The sequence below is a fragment of the Achroia grisella genome, unplaced genomic scaffold (genome assembly GCF_030625045.1).
Source record: "Achroia grisella isolate CSIRO2021 unplaced genomic scaffold, CSIRO_AGI_Agris_v1 utg1086, whole genome shotgun sequence".
Classification (NCBI taxonomy): domain Eukaryota; kingdom Metazoa; phylum Arthropoda; class Insecta; order Lepidoptera; family Pyralidae; genus Achroia; species Achroia grisella.
The window spans coordinates 3,292,048-3,307,567 of record NW_026712572.1 but is presented as its reverse complement, the minus strand read 5'-3'; the positions used below and the strand labels follow the sequence as shown (position 1 = coordinate 3,307,567).

The window sequence follows — 15,520 nt, the reverse complement described above, 5'->3', positions numbered from 1 at the left end:
CAATAATCTCCTTAACAATACAAAATTCGTCAATACGAGTCGCGTCACCGGCGCATACGCACTGCGTACTGCGTACTGCGTACTGCGTACAACACACGCGTACGATGCGCCGCCGATTCAAAAATTAATACTGCAAGTGTCCAAAGTGCGACAACTCAATGAGTATTGGCCCTACTATAAATACACAACGAAGGACTAGAAGCGAGATACACATCCCTCACCGACCAACTAGGAACCGAGCGCGGACGGCGGCCGACCGAGCCGTCAGCATCACCGTCATCATCATCACCGTCACCATCACTGTCACCAATGGGGTTTACTCATCGGCCTCCTCCGCCGCCGCGACGCCCCCACCCCACCTACCGCTCAATATTTACAACAATTTATAATTGCTTCAACCTCTCGTATTAATAGGATAATCTCTCGAATATCCATCGCCGCACCGTCGATTGAAGACTTTCCGAGATTACATTGGTATATGCAATGGTGGGACACCATGAAGCTTCACCACAATATACTCTATTCACGGAGGACATAGGGACTTCTACTGCATCTGATCGTTAAGTTATAAATGCAGAGTACGCGTACGCAATACTAACTTCTAAATGAGATTCTGTTTGGGTTCAATTTTAAATAATTAATTAATTTGCATTTATTTCTTTTTAGTGATAGTAATAATAATACTATCCACTGAAAAAGAAACAAAAATTATAAGTGAACGATCTGTATATATGCATTTATTCTAACCGATCTATTGCTGTCTCTATCTTATATAAGTGTAAGACAGAGAAAGTGCTATAACTCGTCTCAGTGAATAGAGTCAAAGAACGTACGGCGTGCGACGATAGTCATACTACTGGTAATGCTACCCGCAGGCAGAGAACGATAGGATACGAACTCGTGGAGTGTAGGGGCGGTGGTGACGGTGACGGTGATGGTGAGGGTGGGAGTGATGGTGAGGGCGCGTGGTGGTGGAGGTTCAGGCGAGCGGCGCGGGCTCGTGTGCGGGCGTCGGGTTGTAGTCGCCGTTCACGAACGAGAAGCCGCGGAATTCCTCCTGCGGGGAACAAAGAAATTCATCAATTATTATGATAGAATACTCAGCCAGGGGAAAAAAACTCTATTCATCATTTTTTTAAATTAATTATAATAAACAAACCGTAAGCGTTAACCATCCTTATATACATGAACAGCAATGTGTAATATCCTTTTCAATTCACGAGTGCAGACATGTCTCTAATCACTATGACTGATTTTCTCTTATTAATTGTTTAACCAGTTGGTTATATATTCAATTTTTTTTCTATTTGAGTATTTAATTGAATTAGTACTAACTGGTGGTTTGTATTCACACACTTAAATTTAAAAATGTAAAGTAATAATAAAATTATTTAAAAGAGCAACACGCAAGTTTCTTGCTCGTTCTTCTTGTAATGAGACAGCTTTCCGAATGAGCGGTAGATTAAAAAAATGTAATGACTATTCAAAAGTGCTTCAATGTAAGTTTATTTGAATAAATGATTTTCTATTCTATTCTATTCTCAGGTGTTTTCAGTTCTCTAAATCCTGGTGAGTACTTCATATATAACAATTCATTACATACATAGCTCTACACTCATATTATGCTTTTTAAAATTCACACAGCGCCATCTAGACCCACGTTAAGCTACGTAAAGCTTGTGTTATGAGTACTAGATAACTGATACAAGTACATAGATTTTTTTTTCGTAAATACATACATATTATACATGGAAAACACCCAGACCGATACAGACAATCATACTCATGAATACAAATGTTTGTGCCGTGCGAGGAATCGAACCCGCGACCATCGGACGTAAAGCGGTGTGCTAGACCGCTATACCACCGAGGTCGTCATATATAATATAGTTTCAAATTTCTGTTGAGTATGTTTTTAATTTATACAATACAATAAATCTATTTATTCGTACTTATAATACTACCCTTTTAGTGCCATGTTCTCGCTAGTTGAAATTCAAATTCAAATTTAAAAATCATTTATTCATATAGGACATTTTAGCCGCTTATGAACGTCAAATTTTTACATTATAATTTTATTTTCTTCCCTACCGTCCAGTTCGGTATATAGATCGAATTGAGAAGAACTGGCAAGAAACTCAATTGTTGTGCGTCGCGATACAACTCCTTTGACAACAGTTTAGGTTTGGCGACTCTTGGCGCGCGAAGGTAACCGCGCTCGTATCTTTACTAATTATATTGCATTCTGACTATCTTCGATTGCATATATTTTATATAAACAATTTCTGTGTTTTTAATTATTATAGTATAAAATGTATTGAAGAGAATGTTGAAAAAATTATGAATATTAGTGTATTGTTGCGGATATGGTAAATATTCCTCTTGTTCATATACATTATCTATAATAAATTCTCGTGTCACAGTTTTCGTTCCCATACTCCTCCGAAACGGCTTGACCGATTCTCATGAAATTTTGTGAGCGTATTGAGTAGGTCTGAGAATCAGCCAACATCTATTTTTCATCCCCCTAAATGTTAGGGGTAGTCCACCCCTAAATTTTATTTTTTATTTTTTAGACAAAATTTTTAGTTTCTATTTTTTTATGATACAATATACAAAAATACATACAATTCTAAATAAACCCCTATTTTTTTATAGCGTTATTAATTTATATGGTAAAACAACGTTTGCCGGGACAGTTAGTTATCTATAAAAATGCGCTTTTTTACTAGCATTTTCGGCATATATTGCTAAAATACGTATGGCACCAAAAGAGCTAGTATAGATATACAATTATTTTGTCAAATTTGCATTTTATTTATGTAACTGAAATAACCCTCAAGGTTTTTTTTTCGGATAACTTTAATGCTGTTGGCCGCAGCTGGCCTTTACAGCTTCACCGGACGATAGGGGACGAGTGCAGATGGCACTCCAAACCCGCGGAAGGACTTATGGAGCGGCTGAAGGCCAACTCCTGCCCGACGGATACGACTTTAGTCTGAAGGCACCACTAGGGGTTCGAACCTCGGCTCAGGCCGTCGTAATTTCGATCCCCGTTTGAATTGGACGGGGGATCGATCGGAGGGGCGCCGGTGTGGAGTGCCCGGGCGCCCGGTTGAATGCGCGATATTGTGTGTTGGGGGTCGTCGTCTTCGCCGGCGAGGACGGTGTCGTGTGTGTGTGTAAAAGCCACACCACCATCGACAACATGTCATTCACCCCATATATTGATAATCGACGTGTCAATTCGATGACACGATGGACCGATGCCGTATTTCATATCATATCATTTTAACTCATATACAGCTTACAAAGCAAACTGCGACCGACATAGACAAGTGTGAGGGACCTCGGTGACCCGCGATTTTCTTCAAGTACTCCGTATGGTACAGTGTCAGTGTTAGTGCGTGTTCGTACCTGGTTGATGGTGCGGACGACGTCGTTGGGCACGGGGGTGAGCACGGGCTCCTCCTTCGTGAACTCCGCGTCGAAGTTCGCCGCGTCGCGCTTGCTTTTCTGTAGACAAAAAAAAAACAATATAATAACTTGTCTTTTACTAACCACTAATTGGTCATCCGCACCTCCTTAGGGGGGTGAAGGTTGGAGCTTCTGGACGAACCTTTTCAACCCGGCATCAGCTCCGGGGCAACAACCTTTGGGTGGGTGGTTGAAGCATTTTAGGGTAACCATTATGCTTCGCTATATTATGACTAGTTAATCTCTGACTGTCATTGTTATTTAAGATGTCACAGGGAATTTTACATTTGATATATTGACATTTTGCTGGGTATATTTTAATTTAGTTTATTTCATTGTTCATTGTCAGTGTTTGCTATCTATCTTCTATCTTCTAGATATATTCTATATCTATCTATATATTCGGAAAAAAATCGACACAAATATTGTTGATTATATTCTGACTCCCAAATGTTGGATTTTCTTACACGACTAATAATAGTAAACAATGATAATTTTCAATTTCCAGCCGAAGCGGCGTCCCAGTCCACGTCCCTGAAGAAGGCGTGGTGCCGGATGTAGCGTGTAGTGTAGTGTAGTGTAGTGTAGTGTGGTGTAGTGCGCGGTACTCACCAGCTTGGGCCTGAAGGGCGGCCGCAGGCGGCGGGCTGCGAGCGCGTCCCAGTCCACGTCCCTGAAGAAGGCGTGGTGCCGGATGTAGCGTGTAGTGTAGTGTAGTGTAGTGTAGTGTGGTGTAGTGCGCGGTACTCACCAGCTTGGGCCTGAAGGGCGGCCGCAGGCGGCGGGCTGCGAGCGCGTCCCAGTCCACGTCCCTGAAGAAGGCGTGGTGCCGGATGTAGCGTGTAGTGTAGTGTAGTGTAGTGTAGTGTGGTGTCGTGCGCGGTACTCACCAGCTTGGGCCTGAAGGGCGGCCGCAGGCGGCGGGCTGCGAGCGCGTCCCAGTCCACGTCCCTGAAGAAGGCGTGGTGCCGGATGTAGCGTGTAGTGTAGTGTAGTGTAGTGTAGTGTGGTGTAGTGCGCGGTACTCACCAGCTTGGGCCTGAAGGGCGGCCGCAGGCGGCGGGCTGCGAGCGCGTCCCAGTCCACGTCCCTGAAGAAGGCGTGGTGCCGGATGCCGCCGGCGCCGCCCGCCACGCCCAGCCGCCGCACCGGACTCTTCGTCATGAACCCTGCACGTGACAACGTCACACGTCACACTCCCACATCGAGCCAAACAAAATAAAAAATATGAAGACATGGCTGTATGGGTGCAGTTTTTGCCTTTCCGATAAAGGATAAACAGAACCAAAAAAAAAACAGTCCCCGCATCGACACCATCACGATCATCTACCGTCCAAAGCATATCACCCTGTATGCGTTGCCGTACAGGGTGATATGGAGGACAAAAGTTGTCGTGCCTCAATACCTTGTGATTCCACTGCCTTATCTCATTCTCCAAACCGAATACCCGACTTACTAAAGTACGATATTTTAATTTTGTACACAAAAAATTAGTACGCAGATAATCCAGACCATCAAAAAAGTCATAAGTTACTTTTAATACGAAATTGTATAGGGTTGTAAGCTAGAAACTTAAAACTTATTTTTTAGCCTATTGATTGAATATAAATAAAGAAGAAGGGATGTAAGGGGTTGAAAGGGGAGATGAAGGGTTGTATGAAAATATCATAATATTTAAAGCAAAAAGCTTGAAACGTATCTTTTAGGCTGTTATTTAAATATAAATAAAACAAAAGGGTTCTAAGGGGTTGAAAGGGGAGATGAAGGGTTGTATGAAAATATCGTAATCTTTAAAGCAAAAAGCTTGAAACGTATCTTTTAGGCTGTTATTTAAATATAAATAAAACAAAAGGGTTCTAAGGGGTTGAAAGGGGAGATGAAGGGTTGTATGAAAATATCGTAATCTTTAAAGCAAAAAGCTTGAAACGTATCTTTTAGGCTGTTATTTAAATATAAATAAAACAAAAGGGTTCTAAGGGGTTGAAAGGGGAGATGAAGGGTTGTATGAAAATATCGTAATCTTTAAAGCAAAAAGCTTGAAACGTATCTTTTAGGCTGTTATTTAAATATAAATAAAACAAAAGGGTTGTAAGGGGTTGAAAGGGGAGATGAAAATATTTAATTTTTAATGCTAGAAACTTGGAAATTATATAATACGCTGTTAATTAAATATAAATAAAGAAAAAAGGATTCTAAGGATTTAAAAGGGGAAATTAATGATTATTTTTTTAAAGAGTGTCGAACAGGGTGGGTCTTGCGGACTCACCCTTGAGTATGGAGACGGCGTCCTTGGAGAGCCAGACGGGGTAGAGCACGTCGTCGTGCAGGATGCTCTCAAAGAGATCATCCTCGTTATCGGCTTCGAAGGGCGGCTGGCCGGCCAGCATCTCGTACAGCAGCACGCCCAGCGCCCACCAGTCCACCGACGGACCGTACTCCAGCTCCTGCAGGATCTGGACACCACACACACGCTATACTCCTTAATCACTGTCAGAATCGCTAGTTATAATGACGACTTAGGCTTTAATACCGGTTATCGGAAGAGAAATCCCAACTAAATCCGGGTTAAACCCGTATCTAATACAACTTCACGCCACTTGAGTATCCAAAATACAACCGGCACGTTCTGTGTTCGTCGACCGAATGCCGTGACTTACAAAAACTCCCTTCTCTTATACAGAGATGCGTAAGAGTTATACGCAACAAGTTTAACGATACCGAGTAATAATAGAATAGAATAGAAAATCATTTCTTCAAATAAACTTACATTGAAGCACTTTTGAATAGTCATCACATTTTTTTTTAACCTACCGCTCATATGGAAAGCTATCTCATCACAAGAAGAACAAGCAAGAAACTTGTGTGTAGCTCTTTTAAATAATTTATTCTTACTGACAATTTAAGTTTAAGTGTGTGAATACAAACTACCGATTAGCACTAATTCAATTAAATAATGAAATAGAAAAAACATTCAATACACAACAATTGGTTAAACAATTAATAAGAGGAAATAAGTCATAGTGATTAGAGCAGACCAGTCCACACAAGCAGCACCCGTTCATGAGTATGACGGATGAGCCAGCCATCACTGTGCTCGACCATATTTTAGGGAGTCCAATGACCCGGCCCACCACGCCGCCACAAGTCTGGACATTTTAGTGAGCATGACTACTCAAAACACCAGACCACGTCATAGCTACTCACAATTGCCATCTGATGGTTATAGTATTCACATTTTACATAAGAATGCATGCGGCAATCAATACAAAAACCGCTACGCTTTCATATTTCTAAAATAATTAAATCAAGAAAGCAATGAGATAAACAAATTATAACGTTGTATGCTAATAAACTAATTATTTACTTGATATGTTGTCATCTATGAATTCGTCGTGGTAATGAAACTACCTTCTATAAATATTTTTAAATTACCGGAATTTTCTCCAATATCGAGGAAATAGAAATAGAAATAGAAATAATCTTTATTCAAATAAACTCATTAAAAGCACTTTTGAATAGTCATATTTTGATTCTACCACTCATTCGGAATGCAGACTCATCACAAGAAGAACGAGCGAGAAACTTGTGTGTTGCTCTTTTGAATAGATGTTGTGTTAAGTAAATAAGTACGCTGTAACAAGTAAGAGGCATGCGATAATCAACATAGAAGTCGCTACGCACTCATTATTAATGTAATAAGATAATATTGTCAGTGCTATAGATTTAAAGTTTTTCTATAAAAACATTATTATCGTTAACGAATTCTTCAATTTTATAGTAAGCTTTTTTGCAAAGGAACTGTTTTATTTGACATTTAAATCTTTTTTCTGGCAGATTTATAACAGACTCTGGTATTTTATTGTAAAACCTTACGCAATTGCCATAAAACGAATTACTAACTTTAGCCAAACGACATTTAGGTAAAATCAGTTTGTTATTGTTACGTAAGCTTTTATTAGTGCAATCACTAACTCTTTTGAAACTATCTATATTCCTTCTGGCATAGATGATCTTTTCATAAATGTATTGAGAAGCAACGGTGAGGATATTTGATTCCTTAAAACACTCTCGCAATGACTAAGATGACTGAGGTGAACCCTAATAGAACTATGCGGCGAAAAAATAAGGTAAGTTGGAGTATTTATCACATTTTAGGATCTTCTTTCAAGCGGACTAAGACTCATTCTCACGCAACGCAGATTTATTGAACACGACGCGGTAAATCTAAAGTATATTTAGTAATATTTAACATGTTTTTTTATTCTCCTTTCAAGCTGACTAATACAAGAATCTTTTCATTTTCTACACTATTATTATTATTACAGATCATGTGCACACTCACCTCAGGCGCGATGTAATCAGGAGTGCCGCAGAATGTGGTAGTTGTGGCGCCATCTGTAAAACATAATTCATAGTTTAAATACAAAATAGAACATAAACATCAGTATAAAGTCTCTATGGGCGGTGTGTAGTGTATTGTGTATAGCAGTGTTTATAACAATAATATATTTATTTATGTAAATTAACATTTATTAATTTACTACAAAACAATTTTATACTTTTGTAGTCCCCAAACTTGGTCGGACCTGTACTGTTTCCCAACTGACAACAGTGTTGTACCGTACCCACATACCCACCGTACCCTTTCTAAAATTCTTAACTCCCCCCCCCCCCCCCCCCCCCCCCCCTACATACATAATAATTAATACTAAAAAACTGAATTGTTCGCTTAAGAAACTAAATTAACATGTTTTAGGAATATATCACTAGGAAATTGTTTGAATTAAAAATTTTAAAAATTTATAAAACATAATTAAAAACTTTAAATGTTAACTTCAATAAAGATTTTATTTTTAATTTCGTGATAAAACAGTTATTTAACAATCTGCTATTTTCAGTGAATTTGATACTGAAATCTAAATCTAGTATTGCAGTTAGATGACCCGGAGCGTAAGGGTTAAACTCGCGCCCAGTCAATTTTCGAATTGTCCCCCTTAAAAACCAAATTGACCTCCGGGGGGCGTAGGCCCCACGTTGGAAAACACTGGTGTACAGTGTCCAATATGACGTGTCTCCAGTGTGTAGTGTAGAGTGGGCCATGTATTATGTATTATCAGTACGCAGTGTGTAGTGTAGAATACGCCATGTATTTATTCATTTATTTCAGGCAACTAGGCCCATATTATAAATACCTTATAGACTAACATACATATAATATATTTATAAACTAATACATTGCAATATCAATGTATTAGTTTATAAATATTTTGTTGTCTGTGTGATCACGGCACTGAAGACGGCAATCTGCCACGGTAGCGCCGATATACCACACCTTTCGGCCAGTCCTCTTTCATGAAGGTGGGCAGCAAGTTGGTGGGGACCAGGGCCACAAACGCTTTGAAACTCGCGTTGTGACTCGACTTCAGCTGCGTTACCCTCGTTTGCGTATTGTACGCAGTGTACAGTACGCAGTGTGTAGTGTAGAATACGCCATGTATTGTACGCAGTGTGTAGTGTAGAATACGCCATGTATTGTGCGCAGTGTGTAGTACGCAGAGTGTAGTGTAGAATACGCCATGTATTGTACGCAGTGTACAGTACGCAGAGTGTAGTGTAGAATACGCCATGTATTGTACGCAGTGTACAGTACGCAGTGTGTAGTGTAGAATACGCCATGTATTGTACGCAGTGTGTAGTGTAGAATACGCCATGTATTGTGCGCAGTGTGTAGTGCACTAACCGATGATGCCCTCCTTGCACATGCCGAAGTCTGCGAGCTTGCAGTGTCCGTCGCTGTCCAGCAGTATGTTGTCGAGCTTGAGGTCGCGGTAGATGACGCCGTGCGAGTGCAGGAACTGCAGCGCTAACGTCACTTCAGCCGCGTAGAACCTGCATATCACATGTACCACATATGTATTATGTATACCTTTATAATTGCTTTTTTCTCTGACCCGCATATATAAGTCGCAGGTTCGGCCGCACATGGAGTACTGCTATCATCTTTCGGCGGGAGCACCTGGATACCAGCTCGGTCTTAATCTCTCAAACGGTATCGAGCCACTTAGCTTATGGGTAGATGTCGTATCGTTCTACCGAATATACAACGACAATTCTTATGAATTGTTTGAAAAAAAAAGTACCATAAGACTAGGGGGGAAGGTGATTGATAGTAATGTGGACTAATAACTCTATTGCGAGCAATGTACCATGTCAGGTTGAATTCTAAAATACACTGAGTAGGGGGAAGTACTTTTTATATGGATAACGTAGTGCTTGCAATTGCGGTGTTGTTGAAGTAATGAGTATGGGAATCTTTATAGCATAAGAGGATAAACGAGTTTGTTGATTGGTTTACTTGTACGTAACTAAGTATTCTTAATGAGATCGTTGTTAATTTTTTATTAAAGAATATTTTAAATAGCGTGCGATTCGTCAGTATCTGTAACTTAAGGGACATTACGAGAGCGTTGTCGATTTGTAATGCCCTTTAAAAGAGTTTAACAAGGAACGAGAGCTCTATGAGCACTCGCAACATTAAGGCATCACAAACACGTCGCTGGCCGTCTAAGAGAAAGTTTTACGAGTGACGAGAGGTTTGCGAAGGGCGTGACGAGCACGTGGGTGGCGGCGGTGGTGAGGTTTGTTCGTTCACCTGGCGCGCGGCTCGTCGAACTTCCTGGCGCGCTGTATCTGGAACATGAGGTCCCCGCCGTGCACGTACTCCATCACGAAGAAGAGCCGGTCGCGCGTCTGGAAGGCGGAGTGCAGCGCCGTCAGGAACGGGTGCCGCGCAGCCAGCGCCAGCACGCGCCGCTCCGTCAGCGTGCACTCCACGTCGTCGTCCTGGATTATCGCGTCCTTCTTCAGCACCTTCACCGCGTACACCTGCACCGACGGCACGTACCACTCTCATTACCTCTATGTCAACATAAAACTCCATGTGTATTTATATCGGTGCCCATATTCACACGAGCTCCGCTCGGCCTGACGCTATTAACTAAATTACTCTCGTGCAAATTATACAAAACAATGGTATGTTATTATTAAATTAATTTATTAAATTAATTTCAATAAAAAACCGATTTCTGAGATTAGCACATACAAACAAATAGACAAAAATTGCAACTCTCATAATTTTAGATTCTATTACATTAGTAAAGTACCCCAATAATAGTTTTTCTCATATACCTCTTATGTAGAGACATCGACTGTCATTTCTACAATGTGTATTATTTTGTTTTATTTTTCTTATTTATATTTCTTTCATATATATGTATATATTAATACATTTACTTACTATTATCCCTGCATGCATATACAGTTAAAACAAAACACTAATACCAAACAGGATAAATGTAGTCTGTTTGTAAAAAAGAAACACCACCTACCAAATCCAATCCTATATTCAAAGAACCCATTGAAATATACAAAAAAAATTAATTCAACTGATTTGTCTGGTGTGTTTTTTGGATATTTCAATGATCAAATTTCCATTAAATTCACTTATATAGCAATATAAGAGAACTTAAATAACAAATACATATACCCAATATTAATAGATACTAAGATAAAAAAAACAAATCAGTTATAAGAGACCATTGTGCAAGCTGAGTTAGTTCTTTAAAATATAAAACTTTAAAACGTCACTAATAAAATTTAGTGACGTTTCTTTTTCTCTTGTCACATCAAACTAGAAAAAGGCCTACATATTTTCTATCCCTCGTTCCCTTGAATGAAAAACAACTGAACTATCCACGCGTTATACTACTTACTAGTAACTGCCTTTATACGATACAATACTTCACGCGCTTCACATTATGAGCTCGCAATTTAGCGCGGAAAAATAAGCGCGCGCAATCGAAAGTTATTCCATTACAACTATTTTTGTATTCACTCTTTCGCACGTGATACTGAGTATTTATCAAGTTATTTAACTTTCTTTTAGAATTTTATTTTTAATCCACAGATTAAAAATAAAATTCTAAAAAGAACGACACGTTAATTATGTCTGAAGTCCGCGATTTTGCAATGACAATTATTACAAAAAGGCGCTGAAACACGCACGATTGCACGCACGTACGACTGCACACACGCACGATTGCAGGCACGCACAATTGCTGTATGCGGGAATGCGCCCACTTTTTACGCACTTACGTGTTAACGCGCGCGGTCCTTGTTGTTCTCTTTGTCTACATATACAATGTCAATTTCCCGCGTTAAAGGCGATTGGTGCGTGAAAGTGCGTACTTGTAAAGGCAGCTATTGTTAGTATGTATTTGACGAACCTCCTCTGTGCCCTTCTTCTCCGCGAGCATGACCTTCCCGAAGGAGCCCTTGCCGAGCACCTTGATGAAGTGGAAGTCCTCGAGCGAGACCTTGTCGTGTCCCGCGCCCCCTGCTCCGATCACGCCCCCCACTCCTCCCCCCGCGCCGCCCCCTGTCTCGCCCCCTGCACACCACACACACGCTACTACCCACTACCTCACTACTACCCTTATATTCAACCCCTTAAATACGGGGATTAAGTTAAGAATGGTATCGTTACAATCTATAAACACAAATCTTGATAGGAAGAAACTGTCTATAATATATATATTTCTTCGGATATATTCATCATAGTTCTATGAAAAATATAAACGGAGAAATATTTAATTTTCTTTTTTTTTTAGGCTTTGGAGTCTAGCGCTAAAACTGCGCTATACTGCCTAGTAACTAGAAGCTGCTAATCGTAACGATACCACTGTTATCTGCCCTGAATATATAATACCCATTTACAATATAACACAGTTGTTGTACTTCATTAAATTACAAAACAGCTATACTGTATACAATTACTCGAAAGTTAATTAACATTCTCAAATAATTTATACATAAAGTTACATGAGTAAATACATAAACAGAGTGCAAGCTTTAATATTTCCACACTACGTATAATATATGATTACTGTGTTCCACAATACAAAACTATTTCTACAAACCAAAACCAATTTGCAGAACAAAATAACCTTAGTATTGAAAAAAAACATACGAGATAGCCCGCGAATATCTACCACATTCAGTATTTGCGAAAACAATATTTCATATATTCATAAGAAACCTTAAAAATGCGTAAAGACAAGCCGGAACTTTCTAGCAGCTACTTGAAAGTTAATGACAAATTTTACGTCTGAACTCGTCTCTGACTCTGTATAGATCTTTACTCATGCGCATAGTTCGTTTATATGAGTAATATAGGTGTACGCATGCATAGAAGGTGTTTATAATACAACATATAATTAAGCTATTCAATTTAAATGTTAATAACTATATATGTAAGGTATAAAAAAAGGTTATATAAAATTATGAACTGTAAACACCCTGTATCGTAATGGCCCATCCATTACGATACAGGGTGTTTACAGTTCATAATTTTATATAACCTTTTTTTACTGCCACTTATACTTTTTGCTTTACTTACTGCTACAGAGTGTATTTCTATATAGGTGTTAGTTAAACGGTATTAAATTTTCAGTTACACCTCGCATACATGTCATATATAATTTTTCAACACACTTGCAAGTAAATCGCAATCACTGTGGCACTGAACCCAAGGTCTTATAGCATGCTGCTACACCGACAGGGGCGGATAGTGAATCAGTAAGCTAAATCTACTTAGAGGAACCGAACCTAATTATATTACTCAACTAAAAAAATACACCGACCAAAAAAGCGCCCAGAAATCCCCGTTCCTCTCGATAGACGCGCACTTGAATGGGTTGATTGATCTCAAGGTTGCCAGTGCCATAATAGGTATTTCAGTGGGGACTGGGGGCCCTTTGTATCCTTGGGGCCCTGGGCTGCAGCCCAAAAAGCCCTTAGGTAGACCCGCCCCGTACACCGACCATGTCAATGAACCTATTTCCTACACTAAGGAGCAGGACATCGACTACATACAGACAGGTGTAACCTGACATTGAGGGTGACGCAGGTGGAGTGGAGCGCAGTGGAGGAGAGACAACTCCCCGAAGAGGTTATATCGGCGTTACTGTAGCAGATTGCCGGCGTCAGTGCCGTGACCACACTGACAATACCTATTTATATTATTCATATGTATATTAGACGAGGAAAAATGTTAGGACACTTGATACGGCACGATGATTTCATGAAAATTATTATTGAGGGGAAAATAGAAGGAAAGAGGGGGAGGGGAAGACCAAGGCATAGCTACATCAAACAAACTGAGGACAAAATGGGAGTCGTGTCGTGAGAAAGTGGCAAGAGCTCCACCGACAAGAGCGTAGCTCTTAAATTATGGATGAATGAATGTATGTTAGTCTATAAATTATATATGATATAGGCCATTACTAGCCTTAAATATATAAATAAATAATCCCAATATCCCGCCACCAAAGTGTGAAAGAATTTTAAACCTTCGTATGACGTGAACACGTCGACGAGATCGTCGACCCACTGCGAGCGGCACACTGTGCCGTTGCCGTTTTCAGGCGGACCTACATATGTAAAGATCATGAAAAACATTGCTACAAAAGGTATTAAACGGTTGCCACACAAAAAGAGACTATAATATATACAATTATTAATTTCAACTTGCATTGCACATTTTTTTTTATTTTGTTACCAATGAAACCAAATATAAATAATTAACTTATCTATATGATTACACGAAGATGGTATACCAACAACAAATCGAAATTGATAGTTATAGTAGAAGTAAAATTTTATCATATATTTTTATTACAATTTTTATATATATGAGGTATGTACATGTATAGAATGTAAAATGGATGCGTTTATTTCTGCCTACCTCATAGGAAATGTTACGATTTGTATGTAAGTTCTATTACAAGTAATACGAAAGTAAATCAATTGATTGTTCATAGTGGTAGATTAGAATTTGGTTTATTCTACATACTTACATATCGTAAATAAATTATTGATTGATGCATATTTGATAACATTAATCAATTTATTATAATCACTTTTAATGACAATATCAATTCGATTGTAATAAATTGCAATTGTGAGTAGCTATGACGTGGTCTGGTGTTTTGAGTAGTCATGCTCACTAAAATGTCCAGACTTGTGGCGGCGTGGTGGGCCGGGTCATTGGGCTCCCTAAAATATGGTCGAGCGCAGTGATGGCTGGCTCATCCGTCATACTCGTTAACGGGTGCTGCTTGTGTGGACTGGTCTGCTCTAATCACTATGACTTATTTTCTCTTATTACTTGTTTAACCAGTTGTTGTATATTGAATGTTTTTTTTCTATTTTATTATTTCATTAAATTAGTGCTAATCGGTGGTTTGTATTCACACACTTAAACTTAAATTGTAAGTAAGAATAAATTATTTAAAAGAGCAACACACAAGTTTCTTGCTTGTTCTTCTTGTGATGAGACAGCATTCCGAATGAGCGGTAGATTAAAAAAAAAAAGTTATGACTATTCAAAAGTGCTTCAATGTAAGTTTATTTGAATAAATGATTTTCTATTCTATTCTATTCTATTGTTTTGTACATTGGCATTTTATTTGTAGTGTTTGAGGTTTCTTCTGGGATTCTATTTGCGTTTGAGGAGGTTTTAGCTTCATATAGTGCAAGTTATATATGTGTGTTTGTGTGTGTGTGGATATTTGTATTTGACTGTATATCCCGGCAAACGTTGTTTTGCCAAATAAATTTAAGTATTAATATCGCTATTAAAAAATAGGGTAGATGGTAGAATAGTAAAAGTTTCGTGTTGCATATATTTTTTAATGCCAAATAATAAAATAGTAAAAATGGTGTACAAAAATAAAAATAAATGTTAGGGGTGGACAACCCTTATCACTTAGGGGTATGAAAAATAGATAGTAGCCGATTCTCAGACCTACTGAATATGCATATAACATTTCATAAAAATCGGTCAAGCCGTTTCAGAGGAGTATGGTAACAAACATTGCGACTCGAGAATTTTATAGAATAGAATAGAAAGAATAGAAAATCATTTATTCAAATAAACTTAATTTAAGCTCTTTTAAATTGTCATAACATCTTGTTTTTTATC

The 15,520-nt window shown here is 38.9% G+C and overlaps 1 protein-coding gene across 1 annotated transcript in view; it reads right to left on the bottom strand.

The window, feature by feature from the left end:
• Window positions 1–937: 937 nt before the first annotated feature.
• The window catches only part of LOC131843249 (protein kinase C), a 29,993-nt gene continuing 15,410 nt past the window's right edge, over window positions 938–15,520 (bottom strand). The window contains exons 13-21 of the mRNA XM_059191861.1: window positions 13,887–13,967; window positions 11,763–11,926; window positions 10,130–10,362; window positions 9,218–9,366; window positions 7,820–7,872; window positions 5,744–5,930; window positions 4,507–4,646; window positions 3,418–3,516; window positions 938–1,057 (exon numbers count right to left, since the gene is read on the bottom strand). Coding sequence (XP_059047844.1) covers window positions 980–1,057; window positions 3,418–3,516; window positions 4,507–4,646; window positions 5,744–5,930; window positions 7,820–7,872; window positions 9,218–9,366; window positions 10,130–10,362; window positions 11,763–11,926; window positions 13,887–13,967 — 1,184 coding nt within the window. The 3' untranslated portion in view covers window positions 938–979. The remainder of the gene's footprint in view (window positions 1,058–3,417; window positions 3,517–4,506; window positions 4,647–5,743; window positions 5,931–7,819; window positions 7,873–9,217; window positions 9,367–10,129; window positions 10,363–11,762; window positions 11,927–13,886; window positions 13,968–15,520) is intronic.